Consider the following 19,871-nt stretch of genomic DNA (forward strand, 5'->3'; position numbering starts at 1 on the left):
AAAATAACTTTAACTTCCTTTCTCCGCGACTGCATGGATGTCTCATTTCGATTGACCAACAGGGAGTTCGTGGCATTGGTGGCATACCAGGTTCCGAAGGACGGCGAGGTTCCCCAGGAATTCCAGGAGCTTCGGGTCCACCTGGACCGATTGTAAGTTAAATCTATCTTTAAACTAACCTTGTTCACCAGTTGCTTCCTCGCAAGAAAATGATAGGGGGTAATCACGTGAGATTTGTATTTAGTTACGCTGTTTTGATGGGTGAAAATATAGTTAGTTCATGCTAGGTGTAGGCGTGTAGAGTTCTCTGTCCTCGTCGATTTGAAATAAAATGATTGAGTCTAAAAAGCAGACGAATAAAACATATTCATCATAAAATCGTCCAATGAAAAATTGCTTTTAATTTTTTTATAGTATTTGCAAATGGCGGGTCAAGATTCAAATGGTCAAGTAAGACGAGTGATGATATCTGCACCCCGGGTATGTATATTGTTGTAAATATATACAGCTCTACATTCTGTGCCGCAAAACAACAAAATGAACAAAAAGGTTGGACAAAAATAGTGACTTGGATAAAACACCTACTTCTAAATTAGGTCACATACTTTTCATGTTTCCACCTTTTCTCTCGAACGGCAATACTTTAGAAGAAATATCAACAATAATTCAACTGGAACTGGAACTCGCGGCGGTGCTTATTCACCGACAGCGCAGTAAAAATCCACTCTCGGTGCAATAGGGTCAAAAAGGAAAACAATCTTCTTTTTTATTGTTTAGTATCTTCTTTTTATGAGTAAACTTCTATCATATTTTTAGAATGTCGGTCAACCCGGTATTAAAGGTGCACGAGGAGTTACGGTGAGTAAATATATTCAAGATTTTCATCTCGAAAATTGTATTATGAATAATGGTCATTTCGTCAAGATAACAATATGATCATTTCTCTCATAGGGTGCCCCAGGAACACCAGGTGGTCCTGGACGTGATGGTAGTAAGGGTGAAACAGTAAGCTTTATAATTGATACTGATATTTTGCCCGACTCTCGCTCTACATGACTTTTTGCGGTTCGCAAGCAGTTAACAGCCGAAGATTTAAACAATATTTAAACAATTTCCTAATTTTTAGGGCACACCAGGTCGACCTGGAGCACGAGGCGAACCCGGAAATCTCGGATCCATTGTAAGTGTATACTGTATGTATAGGTTGATTTCCACAAGTAGTGAGGACATAGGACTTTGCCTTGTTGTTGGCATAATAAATGCTTTTACCATGCATATGGCTATAGCAAAATGGTTTGTGTGCAACGAATGTCTATTTGGATGAATATTATCTATTATGAAACACAAAGCTTAGCTAGTTGCAATGTAAAAAATTGCAGTATTTCACTTCTAAATAATCTTCAAGCAAACTCTTTTTATAGGGTAATCCAGGTTCAAACGGAAATCCTGGTCGACCGGGAGAACCTGGTGACAAGGTAGGAGGAATTGGTGGAGAGTGAAAGGTTATTAGAGCTTATTGAATAAAGTTAGTTTTCTGAAAATTTGGTGAAAATTTCTTGTAGGGTGTGAGAGGTGATGCAGGAAACTCTGCTGGTTTCGGAAGGAAAGGAAATAAGGTCTGCAAAATGTTCTCATATATATTAACGATTTACAAGTTTATGAGAGGAGTTAATGATGAACTGAGATTAATGAAGAAAAATAATGACTGTCGCCAGATCTGGCTCAACTAAGGAACCGGGAAAGAAAGAACAGAGTCAATAACGCCACATTTATTTGCTATATTGTTCCTGGTTAGGGTCACAAAGGAGAAACTGGCCAACCAGGAATCCATGGAGAACGAGGACAATCTGTAAGTTGAGTGGTTGTATTGTTAGAAAATGTGGCAATATCGGGGAAAGCTGTGACTATTTAGGCAACTAAACAATGGACTCAAGGCCTAAAATAGCCTGGTGACCACCACGCCAGCTTATTTCTGTTATTTGTAAAATTATAGTCAAGTTATTCTGTTTGGGAAATGCGTGTGAAGCAGGATTAGTTAAAAGTTTTCTTGTTATCAGTGACACATTTACTTTTATTACTTAACTATGTTTATTAATATGAAGGGAGCAACTGGTTCACCAGGAAAACGAGGAAAACAAGGAAATAAGGTGACGATAGTTAACGACGGTATATAGCTGCATATAAAATTCATTTCGCTGTGCAACCAGCACAGATGTAACGAATCTTTCATTGTTGTATGAAATTTACTTATAACAACCGTACAATATGTTATAGGGTGCTGGGGGTATACCAGGAACCGGGGGAAAACATGGACCACAAGGTGTAATCGGCAATCGTGGGAAAAAAGGGGCTGCAGGGAATGATGGACCAAAAGTAAGTCAAACTCAGTGACTATTTTATTCAAAATTAAATACAGTGACTTCGTATATGCCTAGGCCTAGGTTTTTGGTCCATAGCTTCATCGTCCATACCTAGCTTCATTATCATCTCATTATCCATTCTTAATGTTTGAATTGCATTCGACGCAACCAAAATGCGAACTATAAGGATGGATTTCGACTTACAGAGAAATAGTTCGCTAGAGAAATTTGTGGTTAAAAGTGTTTCCTTGTAATTTCTTTTCTAAAAGGTTGAAGCGGGTTTGTTGATTTGATAATATGTTGTAATAATGTAGGGTCCTATTGGAAATCCAGGGACAATCGGTGTGTTGGGTAAGCGAGGTGTAAAGGGATATCATGGGCAAAAAGGACCTCCTGGTCCTCGTGGTCATCAAGGAGAAACGGGTTCACCAGGTTTAGCTGGTTTTGACCAGCCGCCAGCTGCCGATGGAAAGAAAGGAGATATTGGAAAACCTGGATCAAAAGGATCTTTGGTAGGTTTATCATAAAGTTATAAATGTTTACATCTTTCGTTCGAATCTAAAATAAGTGCTCGATGATAGAGCAGTGACAGTGGTTGGCCAATCCGATTTTTATAACCCATCAACCACACTCAACGTGTTTGAATCTCAGCTTTGAATACATGAACATTCTTCTTGCAAACAGTTTGATATGGCTCTGTTAAATACCAGTTCTTTCTTGTTTCTCTCTGTTTTCGTCTTAGTATTCTTTATCTTTATTCTTTTGTTTCCGACTTTGCCAAAATAATCTTTTCACGATTTCCACAGGGTGACCCAGGTCCAACTGGTGCAACAGGTCCTGCTAGTAGGACAGCCTTGCAGGTAAATTTTGTGCATTCCAGGAATCTATGAAGAGCACCTTGAAGGTTAATAACCTGCCAAATTTTCGGCAGGTCTTCGCAGCTGTTGTATGGCTATATAATTATTAATTTCTGGGAATAATCGTTTATATAGATATGCAAGTGAACCGTAATAAATTCAATGCTACTCAGTTTAACGTTCTTCTTTGATATTAGGGATTCAAAGGTTCTGTTGGCTCATCTGGGTTGAAAGGGAAACGGGTGAGACATGATTTTCCGCTGTGCACGTTTTGAACTTGACGAAAGTGTCGTACATTAATATGTTATAAACGTTTCAGGGTGACGACGGAAAAGCAGGTCTGAAAGGTCCCATGGGCAGTAAAGGAGCGATGGTATTATTTTTAAATATTAATAGTTCTGTAACTTCTGTATGAGACGCCAATTTGTTATTATTGCATCCAGCTAAAGTGGAGTTTATTGGTTGTTTTCTTTCTCTTTTCAGGGAGATGTTGGAGTACCAGGTGTTTATGGTGTGAAAGGTGCGCAAGGGAAGATGGTAATTACATTATCATTACTTTTGATCGCAATTAATTCATACTTCAACTGCATTAGAATATTCGTGAATATCGATTCTACTCTGAAGCATATCGTAATCAAAATAACCTACTTCAAATAACTTCAAATTTTACAAAATTCAAGGTTGAGCTATATAAATTTAATCACACCTTGTGGAAAAATTTTGAATTTTATTAATAACGTTATCCATGCTTTATCAAGTTTGAACCAAGCTCACCCCCCCCCCCCAGAAGGTTTCGTCTATGTAGCTGCGTTTCGTATATTCATATTTAGTAGGTGTTTTTGCACAGCCTCAATACTGTTTTTTTGCCTTCAGGGAATCCAAGGTGATTTAGGATTAACTGGTCTTGAAGGTGGCGTTGGAGAAAGGGTAACGAAAAATAATAATTTCTGAACAGCATTGCTAGATTTCTAATAATAAGATAGGTACTTTGATTCATTCCGTTTTAACAGGAGTAATTATTGTTGAACTCCCCAGAAATTGAAGAAAAAAAAAACACTCCTTGTGCATGAAAGTTGCCTTCCTCTCTCAACTCCTAAGGCATTTTGAAATACCCTTATAAATAAAGTGTACGATGTGCTGTATTGCTTAGGGAATTCAAGGTTCACGTGGATTTGTAGGAATTGATGGCAAAACAGGTGACAAAGTAAGGGATTTTAACAAATACCTTTTTTCCTACATCGGACAACCAGTATTAGAATATGTGATGTTGCTACTCTGAGTCACCAACCGGGCAAGCTGAAAAATTAGCTTGACCACGGTGGGAAACGAACCCGCGACCTTTGGTTTGCTAGTCCAATGCTCTTCGTCAAGCTAATTTTTCAGCTTGCCCGGTTGGTGACTCAGAGTAGCAACATCACATATACATTAATATACACACCTGAGTCTTTGCATTATCACCAGTATCAGAATGTTAGGATCACAGACTTTTTTTACTTAACAATCTTAAGCGAAATTAATGTACGACGCGAGCAAGACTGTGTTGTGTGGATTTGGTGCATATATAGTGAACTTTTTATGGGCTTAAACACTCGATATATAAAATCATGCATGTTATATTTATTGACAGGGAAAGATTGGTAATCGCGGATCTCTCGGGACTAATGGTAGAAAGGGTTCTAAGGTGACTGTTATGCATGTTTGTATAACGATTTAACGACTTCTGTACGTTGGATGTACTTATCTATTTTCGTATTGCATTTTCATTTTATTTAACAGGGAAGATACGGTAAAGTTGGTCCCCAGGGAAAGCCCGGAAAGCGGGTGAGATAAAATGCATGTTTTTAAAGTAAATTCATATGAAGGTGCCCATCAGTCAGCCCATCGTGAGAATATAAGATTTTTTAACTGACGGCGTTGTCAATTTAGGGCTCGAAAGGACGCCTGGGTCGTCCTGGTAGCGATGGTAAACCTGGAGATGTGGTAATTAACCAAATCAGTAAGTTATTTGATATCGATATTGAAGAATAAGGTTTGTGTATTTTTTTTATTTCGCTATATTTAGGGACCACCAGGAGATAATGGAGCTCCTGGATCATTTGGTGTGAAGGTGATTGTTCCATTAATTCTGATTTTTCACTGAACTGTTATTTACCTCATTCAATTGTTAGTTGTTTGCTTGTCACGATGACTCAATCAAGTAACCTCTTTTTATTTATTTAGGGTATAAAGGGATATGCCGGGGTTAAAGGAGAAATGGGTCCTAAGGGGGCACCAGTAAGTAGTTCTTTAATGTAGGTTTTCAGTCTATTATAATGATGTTATAAAGTATTTATAACACGTACCAGTGAGTGGTTTCTATACATCTTAAGGGAGCTCAAGGATTGGCGGGACCACAGGGTGCGCTTGGCGGGCAAGGTGCAAAGGTATTGAGAATAAAAAATTCAACATTAGAATTGCTACCAGTAAAGACTTATAAAGCCCTTCATTTTTATGCGATATCCTGTTGTCGGTGGTCCATAATTCATAAAATGCTTTGTATTTGGAAAAAATTATACACCTCATTGGTCACCGACAATGGATTTTAAAGCATCGCCGATGAATTTAAACATCCATGCTTAATTAAAAATTCAGGGAATGGATGGAAACGCTGGTGATCCAGGATTGCCAGGCTTTCTTGGAATGTCGGTAAGAGAAGGTTCATTATGCAATTTAGTTATTTCATGCGAGTCTATGATCATTTCCTGCAACCACTTCATTGACAACCTCATTTTCTCTAATTATTGTTATGAAAATATTGACAGGGTGAACAGGGTATACGAGGATTAAACGGGGAGGATGGATTGTCAGGACAACAGGCAAGTCGCAGTAAATACTAATCGACAAAAAATGTTTAATATTAAACTTGTCTACTCTTACCTGTGCGTTCCAACAGTGCAACGTATTTAACGTAAAAGAGGGAACAAATATTGGTGTACTTTCATCTCCGTATTGCGAGCTGTTGTGAAATGTTTTGTTATGTTTCAAGGGTCCTCCAGGTGAACCGGGAAACAAGGGAATGAAAGGAGCAATGGGTGATAAGGTATGTTAACAAAATGTTGAATGTCAACTTGAATAAGATGCGATTTTGGCACGTCATTATTTCATTGGTGATTATTTCATCTAACGACAGGTTTATAAAAGGTGAAAAAGAAAAATTTACACGCGTTTACTCTTCTTTAGGGACCTATCGGTGAGAAAGGCATAGATGGAGAAGTTGGTGATGAAGTAAGTAAATAAATTATATTGTTTACTTTTCGACATCTGATTAAATGAATGAAAACACGAAAACAAAGTTCTGACCTGATCTTGATGAAACACTTATAGACTCTCCCCTATAATATAATGCTTTCTATAGGTCGGTTTACACTTTATGAAAAAGGGCATAAACTAGAATTACTGGGCATAGTTTATGCGTCATCTCTCATATTTCGAATATCACCATTCTTGTGTGCCTGATTTAATTAAAAAATGAAATATTAAATACTTTTTAACGTGAAGCTAAACGAAATCTTTGATATATTTAACAGGGAAAGCGTGGGGATACCGGACGTCAAGGAGACATTGGCGCGCCAGTGAGTATCTCAATATTCGGTCAGCGAAAAATAGTTTTTCGACTGTAATGACATAGAAGGAATGAATGACAACTTGCAATCGTATTATTTTTGCTCTTTTTACTTTAATTTAGTAATATTTTCCTTGATAATTTATTAGGGTTTAATTGGAACGTCAGGAGGAATTGGCGATCGTGGGCAACGTGGTATGAATGTAGGTGAAATTTTTATTTGAATCACTTTCAAGATGATTAGAGTATGTTATAGTTATATATACACCTAGTTATACGTACACCTTGATCATTGATTAAGTTTGTACAAAAAGCCTTAATTTTATTATTTGCTTTGGTAAACATGCAGTCATGTTTACATTCTTTTGACAAAACAACTGAGCCGATTCAGCTGAGCGTACAAAATGTTGCATACAATATTCTTCCTTCCTCTTACAGGGCATTGCAGGTCCCTCAGGTATCCCAGGAAAACCTGGTAAACCTGGCATTGCGGTATGCAATTGTATGCAATTATAAACATTCATGAAGCTTCCTGAAAATCATCATTTTCTGTTGAACTTTCTCGCTTGTTTATGTAGGGTATTCTTGGGAACACGGGTTTGCAAGGGAAATCTGGATCAAAAGGCAAGAAGGTAGAAAATAACATTGGTCCATATTTAGGCTTTGTACTGGATATACACCTCTTTACTCCGCCTGTCTATTGATAACTTGCTAAAAGCAATAAAGAAAGAGAGTTCATCATTTTGAGATATATCGCCGGTATATGATCTTTGGAAAGTATCAAAAATTTTTCAGAAAGAAATGCGAAAAAGTCTTTCTCACCTGCAATTTGTTCAAGAAATATATGTTTTGTTGATTAAAATATGTGAGGGAATTCGAACCTCTATTAGCCGAGCCCGTTGAAAACCACACTATAAGGATTTAACTTTACTGCCCCGCATTTTCCATTTTTCTCTTATTGTCGCATCTTATATGTGTTAAAATAGAATTTGCCGTTTGTGATCTTCTTAAAGTCACTGTTTCTGCTTTCATTTGTTAGGGTGATGCAGGAATTGAAGGAGCGCCTGGGTTACCTGGGGGTGATGGTGATCCAGTAAGTAGCGTATGAAGTGCTGGATCATGAAATTTCTTGTTGGAGGAACATTAAATTAACTCATTTGTCATGTAACTGACATTTCTGTTATATAGGGTGTTCATGGCGGACCTGGTCCTGTGGGCGATCCTGGTGAAGAAGGAGCAAAGGTATTTACATCCATATTATAATCTATCACGCACATTCAACATCTGAGTCTGAAATACAACGAAGCATATGTTAAATCGACATGTTACTCTGAAAAACGATATCGACGTCGACTGCTTGATTAAAAAAAACTTATGTAGAGACAATTCATGATTGTAGAATGCTGAAGTTGCATTGCAAAATCTAATTATTAACTTACAAAAATCAAATTATAATTGCAGGGGGGCGAAGGCATTCCAGGAATCCTGGGTGGTCCAGGAAAATTTGGTCCAACGGTACTAATTTGCTCGGAACTTTCATTTCCACTATAGTTGCTATTAGCTACTTGGTGTAGGAAAGATCGTTATGATATTATTTGCTAGTTACAGTGTGTATGATAAGATATAGCTACGACTTTCATAATTAATATTTTTTAGGGCCGGAAAGGTCTTGCAGGTATGCCTGGAAAACCTGGTAAACCTGGAATTCCGGTAAGTTGAAAAGTATACATAAATGTGATGAATAGTTTACAAATTCGCCATATTGATGTAATAATGGCGAATGCTTGAATGTTCTTATTTGTGTTTCTCTAGGGAGCTGTGGGGGCATATGGGGCACACGGCGAGACAGGGTCGCGTGGTGAAAAGGTGAATAATATTGCTGTTACCTTGAAGTGCTTTCTCATCGGTGTACAACCAGATTTACCTGCTTCTGTATTATGCATGCTTGTAACTATTTTTAAGTCAATTGGGAATATATAGATACTCCGTCGTATGATTCACCTGAGCATGCCTGTAAGCCTGTGCTACTCTTTCTCAAGGGGGACGCTGGTATTCCTGGAGCTCGAGGATTGCCGGGATATGCTGGAGATCAGGTAAGAAATTCCTGATAAACAAACTTATTTAGAAAAAAACATTTTCTCAGCAAGAACAACGACATTGCAACAACCTTTAAATTGTATTGTGCTTTAGGGAGAACCAGGGCTTCCTGGACCATCCGGCACACGAGGTGAAAGAGGACAATTAGTGAGTTGTATTTATATTGTACAATTGCCTATTGATCATCATTTAAAGCAGGTTTATCTCCTAGGGTCCTTCTGGTATTCAAGGACCTTCTGGACCTAAGGGATACCGAGGACACAGGGTACGTCGCTCGCCTTTTCCTTGTAAGTATAATTCTTGAGATGAATCATTTTTACGTGTTGGAATTTTAATTTTTTCTGTTCAGGGAACTCGCGGAGATAGCGGCACCGAAGGAGTATTTGGTACAACTGGAGATAAGGTAAAAATAATAGGAGAAAATGTTTGGGGAATTGTTTTATTATCTATTAGGTACGAGGCAATTTGGTGTTCTATAAAATCACCGCGCAACGTTTGACTTTTTCGCTCTTTTTGTGACGGCAATATGAGATTTCATGCACTGAAATTCATGCAACACATTTTTTCCCGTACAAGACACAGTCACGTAAACATTTTTTGAATTGTTATCATATTGTATTAGGGAGGCCATGGTGATAGTGGAATTTCGGGTGACACTGGAAAAGTAGGACCACAAGTAAGTACAGAAACTTGGCAATGTCAATGTTAGGTCATGCTTACGATTTATATAATATTTATTTAGCATGCATGTATAAATATTATAATGGCGAGCTAAATAACTTTTTCTTATCTAGGGACAAAAAGGTGAAGATGGACCTCAGGGTGAACCAGGAGATAGTGCGCAAGTTGTGAGTTTTATTTTAATATAAAGTCTGAGTAAACTCTTATCTTTCCTTTTGCAATCTTCTTACTACAACCTTATTCTTCATGTTTAGGCTCAATTTGGACTTCGTGGTCTGACTGGGCTTCCAGGAGCGTTCGGTCCTCCGGTTAGTGCAGAGAAAATTTTGTTCTACATATTTGTTTCAAGTTTTAGAGATGTAACTAGCCCGACGATCCATGCACTTCAAAATAAATATAACAACATAGAAATTACACAGCGAGTGTAAATCGTCAGGCACTCTGCTGAGTTATACACCTGTACTGCCAACATTCAAGATTTCTTCTCAGCTAAAAAAAATGGCACAGCTATAAACGAAATCTTACAAATATTTTCTTGACAATATGTTTCAATATTTTTCACTACAGGGTGATATCGGCCGTGTCGGTTATCCAGGACTAAGAGGGGAGGAAGGACCGTCTGTAAGTAAAATAATTCCCTTTCAGTGAAGTGGTTTAGTGAATAAAAAAGTTATTGTAAGGTTTTCTTAAAGAATAAAATTGTTTGACATCTATATATGATATTCATATAGTGTATACATTGTTTTTCCTTTTTTATTTGCTTTCCAGGGTCTACCTGGAGTAAATGGGAAGCGCGGGAAACAGGGACCAAACGGTGAACAGGTTGGTTACCAAAATTTTTTTCAAATCTGCCACCTTTCCAAACGACTTTACTACAACCGAGTATTTCTGAAACACTCGGTGGAGAATCTGTCAGATTGTACAGATGCCGAAACTCGTATATGCCGAGTTTATATGCATTTACCGACAATGAAAGACCAAGTGCATTTTCTCTTCTTATTGTTCCCATGTTATGAAATATTACGAAGGTACGTTTGAATCATTTTAATGAACCAAATATGTTTAGGGATACAAAGGAAATAAAGGGATACGTGGTGGTTACGGGGGCATGGGACAGCAGGTGCGTATATATAATCAAAGTATCCAGTACATGTACTTGTTCCCTGTTGCTGGCGCCACTGCAACTAGCGAAACTTTAGGAGAAATATTTAATCACAGCACTTAACTAAATGTTTGATTTATTTCAGGGACCTCCCGGGCCGCCAGGTTCAGCTGGTGTCAATGGGGAAGTTGGATTTAAGGTTTATTTTAAACATTTGATTTTTTCAAACCTTTATCTTGCCCGCATACTAATTACCTACATATTTCTCATGGAAAAAATTCGTAGGGTATGCCAGGTGATTATGGTAACCAGGGTGATCAAGGATCTCCAGGGATTATTGGTCCAATTGGTTATTCAGGGGCTCCAGGAGACAAGGGAACGAAGGGAGAAAAGGTAAATAAACAAAACCTATCAGAACAAGATTTGATGAGGCAACCATTGAATATACTATTACTGTGAAATGGGCATAAGTATTTCTGTTAGGATCTTAAAATCCATGGATTAAGAAATTACTGTTTTACCTCTGTACAAACTTCTGGTATACGAAGCCTAGGAAGAGAGGTTTTGAGAGTTTGGAACTTGAAAATAACGCATCAAAAACACTTTATTCATGCCCAGCAATTTTACTCTTAGTTTGAAAATATATAGGACTATCCTATGACATCAATAAAAGTGTCTTTGATTCTTTAAACTATCTTTATAGCAATAAAATCATAAACTCAACATGCATCAAATTAGATGACGTCGGAGTAGGATGATGAGGAATTCTGTATTTTTAGGGTGACGGTGGAGTAGACGGTGACGTTGGTCTAACTGGCCCTCGGGGCCCACGAGTAAGTTTTTGAGTCCTCACATGTTTCTCGTGCAGTCGTGCTATACGTATGAGGCTATGAGCTGCTATGGTTGTCAAAATCCCTGAAACTATACGTCGTTATGCTGCTTATGCAATCAGTAGAACGTCAATTGAGACATAAAGAAATAGTATATCGAGTCCCTCGCAAGTCACGTCACGTTGTTAATCGTACTTTTTGCCTTCCGATATTTCGGGTGGCAAATTAAAGTTAATATAGGCTAGCAAACAAACTTGCGGAATGCAGCTGAGATTGTAGTACTGCGACTTACCATTTCGCTGCGATTTCAGAATTAAGACTTTCAAAGTTTCAAGATTTAAAGTAATCAGTTGAGTAAAAGGCCGTTGCCAACTATAAGCAGCAAGGTTTCTAGGTTATGATGTTACAACCACATCTATTGAGATGTAAATCTCTTTTGCACTACAATGTAACAATATAAATTTCCCATGCATTCTATACCTAAAAATGTTATAAATCTCTGTTTTACAATATAGGGACGGAAGGGCAGGCGTGGTGTGACTGGCCCTTATGGTTATGAGGGAACTAAGGTTGTTTGATTGCTTCATTGACGTAAAGTAGAACCATGCTTATATACTTACTCCCTAATCTATTAGTTACGTTACTGTGGATTGAATTAAACGTAGTAGCTTACACTTGTAACCAAACAATATAAACGTGCGCTGAACGTTAACTTTTTGTTCCCCAAGAGTTGATTTGCCAAGTTACATAGTTTTTCTGATTAATCAATTTTGCTAAAACTTATACTAACCGAACCAGCCCCTGACCTTCAAATATTCGACGATGCGATGGAAGACAAACAAGCCTGTTGCGATGCGGCAGAAGTTAACATGAAGTCTTAAGCGGTGTTTTAAAGTTATTTTTGTTTTTTAGGGTATTCAAGGCGAGATTGGCCCGTACGGCTTTGAAGGGGAACGCGGCGATAGGGTATGTAATATATATCATTGTGATTAGATATATCACAAAATCCTTGACTTGTTCTTGTAAGATTAATTGTCCAGTTTGGTAATGATTGATACCATAAAGAACAGTACTGGTTATAGCCGGGGTATAAGTTAAATTCCTTTGCTCGTTAATTAAAAAAACAGTATTTTTTACTGATCTTATACATACGTGTGGTAGCCAGCTATATCAGTATTGGGTTTTTTGTCGGTTGTTTTTATCGACGGGGGAGGTAAAATGATCATAATATTGCTCGCCTTTCATTTGCTTTTATATTTCAATGCGCGGTATATCACATGCATGGAGAGAATTACTTCCTTTCTATTTCTTAAAAAGAACACATTCAAATGCCGACGGCCACAAATACCGATAATGTGAATAAAATAAACTAACCGATGCCAGCTAAAGTTGTGCACTGTACGCCAGCCAACAATAAGGAATAATTTCCCTTTCCCAACCCAGGACCCTTATATACTTATCCCAAACCCTGTGAGCTTGCCCGAAACATGATTGATTAACGTGGTTTTAAAGTGGTTCTTAGTGGTTTTAAATAAAATACAATGTTTCCTGCATCTTTTTGTAACGCATTGTCCCTCCAAACCACTCGATTGAAAACTTACAGTACTTATTTTGCGGTGTTCAATATGTATCATTAACTTTACCAGGTTATTGGAATAAAGTTGTATTCATGAAATAAACTTGTGGAATGAACTTGTATTTTTACACCAGGGATACCAAGGAGATTTTGGTAAACTTGGCAGCCCAGGAGAAAAGGGATTTATGGTAATATATCAGAGTTGAATACTCATTCTCGTTGACTTCCATTGATTTTTATCACAATTAAATGTACTCTAGCTTCCGAAGTAATCAAGCTATCTATTAAGATATGTCAGTACTGATATAGTCAGACAAGGCTAGATATAGTACGCGATATCTGACATGTTCTTATTAAATTTAACTTTTTATCACATCTTGTGCATGTATTGCCTTATCATTTGTCCTCATGGTAATTGGGTACAATTAGGTACAATGAAACTTTCATGGTTGTTCAGACATAAGATCAAGAGTAGTTGTTTATTATGAACTATTTTTTTGGCGTAAAGGGTGATAAAGGATTTTTAGGTCCAAGAGGAGACGAAGGAAAGCAGGGAGAAGAGGTACTTCAGTTTTGATTGCAAATTTTAATTAATTAACCGATGATTCAATAATACGGTAACATTCTTAGAAAGAATAATTAAAATGATTTTACAGGGAGTAAAAGGTCAATTGGGAGCAACAGGTCCGATAGTAAGTACTCGTAATTTTGGTCTCTCCAAATCCTAAACCCACAGACGTTAAACCAGTCAGTTACGTCTAAGCCGATAGGGAAAAGTAAACCAAAAATCCACATCTAACGAAAACAATATTTTTTTCTAGGGAGACCGAGGACCAAAGGTACTGATCATAAACTAATAAAGATCCTTATTTATCTAAAGAAGTATTATTTTAACTTACATAAGTCATTATTGTCTTCTAGGGTTTTCCTGGCAAAAGGGTAAATATTATACATACACATCTTTTGTTGTTTGCATCTAACAACTTTTGGTTGAAAAACAAAGAACTCCTATGAATCGTATCTTTAAACGGATCAAGCTACTGATTCGAGACTCCGACGGTCTGTTGTGAAAACATTGTGAATACAGGAATGCATTTAGGGCGCAGGAATGAGTTTAGGGCGCAGGAATGAGTTTAGGGCAACGGCAGTAGATTTTAGAAAAGGGCACATTCATTTTACCAACTACACGAAAAGGAAACCGCGGGAGAACGCATTTTCAATAATACTATTGTAATTATTGAGTTAAAATAATGAATGTATGGGCAGGGTGACCTCCGCCCTCCTCCGTTGGCAAAGGACCATGGGGGCAGACTAGGCAGTTCCGTTGCTCCGCCCTGCTGCTACGGTACCGTGGTTCCGCCGCCTCTGTTAGCGTATAAATCCATTTTCCTTTCGTTCCCTAAAGTTACGCTAAGAATAGACGGTTAGTTTTACAGCGGATGTCGGAGATCGCGACAGGGAAGGGCTTTCCTGTTTTCAGGAGAGGTTCAAAGGACAAATAATTTCATTCAAAAAAGTTCGGTATGAGGAAATTTTCGTGCCAAAATTCTTAATCCCCAATCCATTCCGAGTATCTTATTTATTCCCGTTTCTCCTTCCTTCCATTCTTCCATTTTTTTCGAGTGTGATTTTTGACAGGGAACAGATGGAAGTGTCTGAAACGAGACTGGTTTCCCATCCTCTGTCTGCTTTAATTATTGAGGTTTTCACCTGCAAGAGATCACGTAGCACGCTATTGAGTATTGTGCGTCACTTGTTTAATGAGTGGCGATTCTTTTTATATCAAGATAGATCAAGTGTCTCGCCGTTGAATGCATGACATGGTTTTGTACCATTTTGGGTAAAATTAGGAAACAAGATTCGATTAAAAACCTTGGTGATAATATCATATTTCAACCTCTGTGTTTGCTGTTTGGTGCTTGTTTCAGACGCAAAACTTTTCATGTGCCGAATTGAATTCAAATGAGAAACATAGATTTTAGGTCATTCCGGTTTTCTTTCTTTGGTTGCAAAAGAAGTGACATTCAACAGCAAAACGTAGATCTATGTTAATGTTGAGAAATTACGCTGGTTGAACAAAGGTTTTGCTCACAATAGCGTGTTGAAGTTAAATAAGCTACCTTCTCTAAAACAATCCCAGAGTGCGAAATTTGGTTCGTACAAAATACTTGTGAATCGGCGTAGTTTATGATTAAGTTTTATAATATGAAATTCTGTAATCTTGTAAATCCTAGGGACCTCCCGGCCCTCCTGGTCCCGCAGGTGGTACTCAGGTATAAATTATTTTTCCACGAAAATTATACATGTTGATAATTCATATCTTTTGTTTATGAAATACTGAATATATTCTTCCTCACGAAATTTATATTTTTTAAGCAAACATCATTTGGGTCTGTTCGAAATTCTGGAGGCGCGCGAGGCCTGGATACCGGCAGACCACCCGATTATTATCATGGAGAAGATGAGGTTAGTAAAAATCGATTTCCCTCGGGATTTCCTTTGCATTATTTTCTTGATTTTATTGGTCCAGTGTTGCATTCAGAAGAAGAGGAAACCCTTGTTTTGTTTTCTTGCCTTGCCTTGTCTTCTATGATGTTAATTCCGTTTTCGTTCTAGCTGTGGGTGTCCAGGCTATATCGTTTAATGTCGTAGCAGAAATATTTTTGTTTCTTTCGGTTTAAATGACTATTATACATAGACTTCCAGTAAGAAACACCTTTATTAATCCAATGGTATTGCAGTAAGAAACCCCTTTATTACTCCAATGGTACTGCAGAAAAAGTTAACAGGAGAAAATCTGCGGTGCTTGGTGTGAGTGGAGTCAAACAGTAGCTTTCTTCTCACATGTGACTGAAGCTGAATATAGTCAGATAACTGCACAAACAGGGGTCGGTTCTGTTCATTCCGAGGTGAAAAGCACTTGTTTCAGACTACTCGGTTGGATCAGTTTCGCCCTAATTGGAATCATTGTGCAGCAAGTCTATAACTACGGTAGTCTAATGGTGCAAGCTTTTTTCAAAAGCTTCTATTCCTGGCAAAACACTTTCTAATAATACTTTTCATTTCGAAACTATTGATTTTCTGATATTTATTTTGAAAAGAAAACCAGAGTTCATTTATAAGTATTTGTGTGCCTTATGAGTTCCTATATTTATTTAGGATAGTCATCATGGTATTGAAAATAGAGTATCGAAGTCAGTGGAAGAACTCGTAAGGGGGAAATAAATTTATTCTCATTCTTTCGGAATAATTTGAAAGCAATAATTTTGTTTTAATTAATGCAAGGGAAATTCACCGATATTTATAATAAAGATATGATTCATATGTGTGATTCAGTTGATGTGATCCATAGCTTGTGTTAGACTCTCCACACCTCCACTACCGATAGTATTAACTAGGGCTGGCTAAAATGAGTTTTTTATTTTGGGAAATTTTATTTTTCCATTAATGAATTGTTTTAGTAACGCGTCCTCTTATTTATGTTTTTATAGGAAGCCGAGTTACTAACCAGATTGCACCGTCTCTACAATGATTTTGCAAATTTTCAAAAACCAACTGGAAACAAACAATTCCCTGCATTGACTTGCAAAAATCTCTTTAATGATCATTCACATTTAAAAAGTGGTAAGATGGATCAAATCAATTGACCATTTCGTAAGCTTGATTTAATGAAGATGAGAGTTGATGGTAACTTGAGTAAAAAAGAGTTTCATTTGGCGAAATATAGCTCATTTAATAGCAGTCAAACTATATAGGAAAAAAACTCTCGCAATCTAACAAAAATTGCATGTAGTAAATCCTAAGAGGTATAGCTAATGATCAAACACAAATGAACCAACTTGACTCTCAATGTTTCTGAGCTCTCTTATCTTTGTTCGAAAAAGTCTTTTAAGTTAGGAAGTTTAATGAATCGACGTAATGCCGCATTTTGATAATCCCAATGCCTCTCTCCACAAGGTATGTACTGGCTTGATCCCAACGAAGGTGCTGTGGAAGACGCTGTACAAGTTTATTGTGACTCCGAGGAGAAATTAACTTGTATTTCCCCTGTTGTTAACAAGGTTAAACTCTTATCGTGTTTTTATATTCATCACGAGGTTAATTGTACTACGAGATGTACGAAGGCTTGATAGCACTTGATCACCAGAGAGTGATAGGTTCAAGCGTTTTAGAATGATGTAATTTCAGAACGACCCGAAATAATCAAGTAGATTGCTATCCGGCTTTTGTACAATCGGCCCTAGAAGTCGTTAGCCGTCCACGTATTTCAATATGTTCTTTCTCGTTGCTTTGATTTTTGTGAACTCGAATATTCATTTGAGTTTGAATTTTGTTGTGTTTCTAAGACGAAAGTAAAACAGTGGTATAGGGGCGGTGATAGATATTTGTGGTTTAAAGAGGATATAGCTGACAGTTTCAAGGTAAGATGTTAAAAAAATATTTATTGACTGGAAGAACATCATGTGATAAGCCATCATACGTTTTGTATTGTAGTTCCGCTATACGGTGGAGTCCAACCAACTCACGTTCTTGCAGTTGCACAGCGACAAAGCAAAACAAAAGATTATTTATCATTGCATTAACTCCACTGCATGGCGTGATCAAGCGAATGACATCACGCATTCAATTAAGTTGCTCGGTGATAACGAAAGGGTATATGAAGCGAGTACTCCACGAAAACACCGTCCCACAGTGCTTAGCGATGAATGTAAGGTATGGTCTTCACGTAGTTTCTATTGTTGTCAAGGTATTCTGTCGTGAGATTTTGTTATGACCATGAAAATAACACAGGAAGATCAATGCCACATGCATATGGCGTACATGTATGTCCACCTTTAGTTTGGAATATAATTTCTACTTAAAGTTTCAGACGTTCTCTGTTTTAAGATATTTATTTCTTTACGAGCTTTCGATTGACAGTCTGCAGCCTTCGACGGGTAATTACAATGATAAAAGCGTCAACTAGAGTGACAAAAACAAGGTATAAGCAAAGATTACATGTGATATTATTATAGAGGTGATATAAGATGAAGCCACTCTGCCCACCTATATATAAAAATATTACAAATAGTGTTTCTTGACCAAAAAACGACATTGTTCTGTTAATCGCTTAGAATTGTTATCTGCGTTTGTCGTGATTGGGGTGTGCCAGGATTTTAAGATCGCTCGGTGACGATAGTTGCCTTGGTCAATTACCTTGCCGTTCTGAAAAGGACCTTCCTGTTTCACCAATATAAATCCATGAACAACAGTCTGAGCATGCAATATGATAAACTACATTGGTCTGGTCTTCGGGGGGTGACCTGTCTTTAACCGACTGGGAATATTTGTTGTAGCAGTGTGCGGAGGGGCTTTGTGGTAACTTGAATATCGTATAACTTTAGGAGTCGCTTTAGGGGCTCTTTTAGACTTTTGTTTTTGGGAAGAACAGCGTAATCATTGTCCAGCTTTGGCTCTACAATATCAAAAAATGATTACCCGTCGAAGGCTGCAGGCTGGCAGCCGAAAGCTCGTAAAGAAATAAATATTTGAAACGTCTGAAACTTAATCACGAATCCTGGTTTCGCCTAAGAACTTCTACTGTTGAGCACATGTTAGTAACATAATACTAATTCTCGCCTAAAAGGCAGGCCCCAACTGTTGCGAAATAGAAATTAGGAAAAACCTGTCAACTTTTTGATAATTTCTGCGTTCTTAAGACCGACCAGCATTGAACATTTTTGAAGAAATTGAAATGAATTTTTAGGCTCACAAAGTATATTTTTGTCATTCAATCTGAAGGTAAAGGACGACGAAAAACGGAGCACTGTTTTAGAAATTTTAACTGAAAAAACGTCAAGGCTTCCTATTCGAGACATTGCAGTTTATGACATGGGAGATGATGGAGAACACTTTGGTATAGAACTTGGAAATGTCTGTTTTAGCTAGGACTAGGTACAAGTGGAAATCATGATATCGATTGGAATAAAGTTAGGATAAATTACAAACCATGGTCGTATATTTTAACCTTTTTTATATTTTTTACGCTCGTGAATGAAAGATATATTCCCAAAATTGCATTGAGATTGAGTTTGGGAGTAGGGTCACGGTGAAGTAGAAATTGTTTAGATGTACTTGTAAATAGCATCTTGCTGTCGTTGTTCGTTTTTTTTTGCCTAGAATATATAGATAAATTTAGACCGTTAAAAAAATATATACATAATATACACTTTTGGAAATGTGTGTGAGAATGAAGATTTATTACAAACAATTTATTTTATCTGTGATTCAGATCAGCAGTAAAGTGAGTAAACACTAGATAGATTTGAGAACGGATTATAATTAGTATTCCTTCCCAAAGAAAATGTCGTCCTACAAGTATTTATGCACATTTTTTAACCACTTTTGGCCACGACACATAAAGGTGAAAAAAAGTCAGTGCAATTCAAAAGATTCCATGCATGGATCCTTCTGTTGACAAATTTCGCTGAAATGCAAGCACTTGATTGATTTGATTGCTATGGCTGAAAAGGTGAGTTCCTGCTTGAATGAAGTTTCCCGTTAATTGTCATGTATATTTTTTAAATATATTAATATTTATATGCGCTTCTTGATGTTTCTAATATGAATTTTTGAAACTGAAATCAGCTATAAGCAGATAAGTTGTTTCATCATTTTTCATTTTGTTTTAATCTGTGATAGGCCGCCCACACGTGTCTACGTACCAAAGAGAGACGGTTGATGAACCGAGGCGGTTTGGGAGCGCCCTCACATGGTGCATCCGCTTT

The 19,871-nt window shown here is 37.4% G+C and overlaps 1 protein-coding gene across 1 annotated transcript in view; it reads left to right on the forward strand.

Moving 5' to 3' along the window:
• Positions 1 to 19,333, forward strand: part of LOC114515587 (collagen alpha-2(I) chain-like) — a 32,154-nt gene extending 12,821 nt beyond the window's left edge. The window contains exons 18-81 of the mRNA XM_028534875.1: positions 63 to 152; positions 415 to 480; positions 817 to 858; positions 952 to 1,005; positions 1,127 to 1,180; positions 1,422 to 1,475; positions 1,563 to 1,616; positions 1,796 to 1,849; positions 2,103 to 2,147; positions 2,275 to 2,373; positions 2,675 to 2,872; positions 3,167 to 3,220; positions 3,415 to 3,459; positions 3,537 to 3,590; positions 3,701 to 3,754; positions 4,091 to 4,144; positions 4,368 to 4,421; positions 4,845 to 4,898; positions 4,994 to 5,038; positions 5,144 to 5,197; positions 5,280 to 5,324; positions 5,438 to 5,491; positions 5,587 to 5,640; positions 5,849 to 5,902; positions 6,019 to 6,072; positions 6,243 to 6,296; positions 6,437 to 6,481; positions 6,784 to 6,828; positions 6,968 to 7,021; positions 7,257 to 7,310; positions 7,397 to 7,450; positions 7,858 to 7,911; positions 8,007 to 8,060; positions 8,280 to 8,333; positions 8,475 to 8,528; positions 8,631 to 8,684; positions 8,858 to 8,911; positions 9,009 to 9,062; positions 9,127 to 9,180; positions 9,265 to 9,318; positions 9,538 to 9,591; positions 9,710 to 9,763; positions 9,851 to 9,904; positions 10,164 to 10,217; positions 10,365 to 10,418; positions 10,663 to 10,716; positions 10,844 to 10,897; positions 10,984 to 11,091; positions 11,478 to 11,531; positions 12,044 to 12,097; positions 12,441 to 12,494; positions 13,239 to 13,292; positions 13,613 to 13,666; positions 13,761 to 13,796; positions 13,926 to 13,943; positions 14,026 to 14,043; positions 15,339 to 15,377; positions 15,481 to 15,570; positions 16,264 to 16,314; positions 16,596 to 16,728; positions 17,062 to 17,165; positions 17,451 to 17,525; positions 17,599 to 17,817; positions 18,886 to 19,333. Coding sequence (XP_028390676.1) covers positions 63 to 152; positions 415 to 480; positions 817 to 858; positions 952 to 1,005; positions 1,127 to 1,180; positions 1,422 to 1,475; positions 1,563 to 1,616; positions 1,796 to 1,849; positions 2,103 to 2,147; positions 2,275 to 2,373; positions 2,675 to 2,872; positions 3,167 to 3,220; positions 3,415 to 3,459; positions 3,537 to 3,590; positions 3,701 to 3,754; positions 4,091 to 4,144; positions 4,368 to 4,421; positions 4,845 to 4,898; positions 4,994 to 5,038; positions 5,144 to 5,197; positions 5,280 to 5,324; positions 5,438 to 5,491; positions 5,587 to 5,640; positions 5,849 to 5,902; positions 6,019 to 6,072; positions 6,243 to 6,296; positions 6,437 to 6,481; positions 6,784 to 6,828; positions 6,968 to 7,021; positions 7,257 to 7,310; positions 7,397 to 7,450; positions 7,858 to 7,911; positions 8,007 to 8,060; positions 8,280 to 8,333; positions 8,475 to 8,528; positions 8,631 to 8,684; positions 8,858 to 8,911; positions 9,009 to 9,062; positions 9,127 to 9,180; positions 9,265 to 9,318; positions 9,538 to 9,591; positions 9,710 to 9,763; positions 9,851 to 9,904; positions 10,164 to 10,217; positions 10,365 to 10,418; positions 10,663 to 10,716; positions 10,844 to 10,897; positions 10,984 to 11,091; positions 11,478 to 11,531; positions 12,044 to 12,097; positions 12,441 to 12,494; positions 13,239 to 13,292; positions 13,613 to 13,666; positions 13,761 to 13,796; positions 13,926 to 13,943; positions 14,026 to 14,043; positions 15,339 to 15,377; positions 15,481 to 15,570; positions 16,264 to 16,314; positions 16,596 to 16,728; positions 17,062 to 17,165; positions 17,451 to 17,525; positions 17,599 to 17,817; positions 18,886 to 19,032 — 4,017 coding nt within the window. The 3' untranslated portion in view covers positions 19,033 to 19,333. The remainder of the gene's footprint in view (positions 1 to 62; positions 153 to 414; positions 481 to 816; positions 859 to 951; positions 1,006 to 1,126; positions 1,181 to 1,421; positions 1,476 to 1,562; positions 1,617 to 1,795; positions 1,850 to 2,102; positions 2,148 to 2,274; positions 2,374 to 2,674; positions 2,873 to 3,166; positions 3,221 to 3,414; positions 3,460 to 3,536; positions 3,591 to 3,700; positions 3,755 to 4,090; positions 4,145 to 4,367; positions 4,422 to 4,844; positions 4,899 to 4,993; positions 5,039 to 5,143; positions 5,198 to 5,279; positions 5,325 to 5,437; positions 5,492 to 5,586; positions 5,641 to 5,848; positions 5,903 to 6,018; positions 6,073 to 6,242; positions 6,297 to 6,436; positions 6,482 to 6,783; positions 6,829 to 6,967; positions 7,022 to 7,256; positions 7,311 to 7,396; positions 7,451 to 7,857; positions 7,912 to 8,006; positions 8,061 to 8,279; positions 8,334 to 8,474; positions 8,529 to 8,630; positions 8,685 to 8,857; positions 8,912 to 9,008; positions 9,063 to 9,126; positions 9,181 to 9,264; positions 9,319 to 9,537; positions 9,592 to 9,709; positions 9,764 to 9,850; positions 9,905 to 10,163; positions 10,218 to 10,364; positions 10,419 to 10,662; positions 10,717 to 10,843; positions 10,898 to 10,983; positions 11,092 to 11,477; positions 11,532 to 12,043; positions 12,098 to 12,440; positions 12,495 to 13,238; positions 13,293 to 13,612; positions 13,667 to 13,760; positions 13,797 to 13,925; positions 13,944 to 14,025; positions 14,044 to 15,338; positions 15,378 to 15,480; positions 15,571 to 16,263; positions 16,315 to 16,595; positions 16,729 to 17,061; positions 17,166 to 17,450; positions 17,526 to 17,598; positions 17,818 to 18,885) is intronic.
• The last annotated feature ends 538 nt before the right edge of the window (positions 19,334 to 19,871 follow it).

The sequence above is a fragment of the Dendronephthya gigantea genome, unplaced genomic scaffold, assembly GCF_004324835.1.
Source record: "Dendronephthya gigantea isolate DGI-Jeju-01 unplaced genomic scaffold, DenGig_1.0 000000F, whole genome shotgun sequence".
Taxonomy (NCBI): Eukaryota; Metazoa; Cnidaria; class Anthozoa; order Malacalcyonacea; family Nephtheidae; genus Dendronephthya; species Dendronephthya gigantea.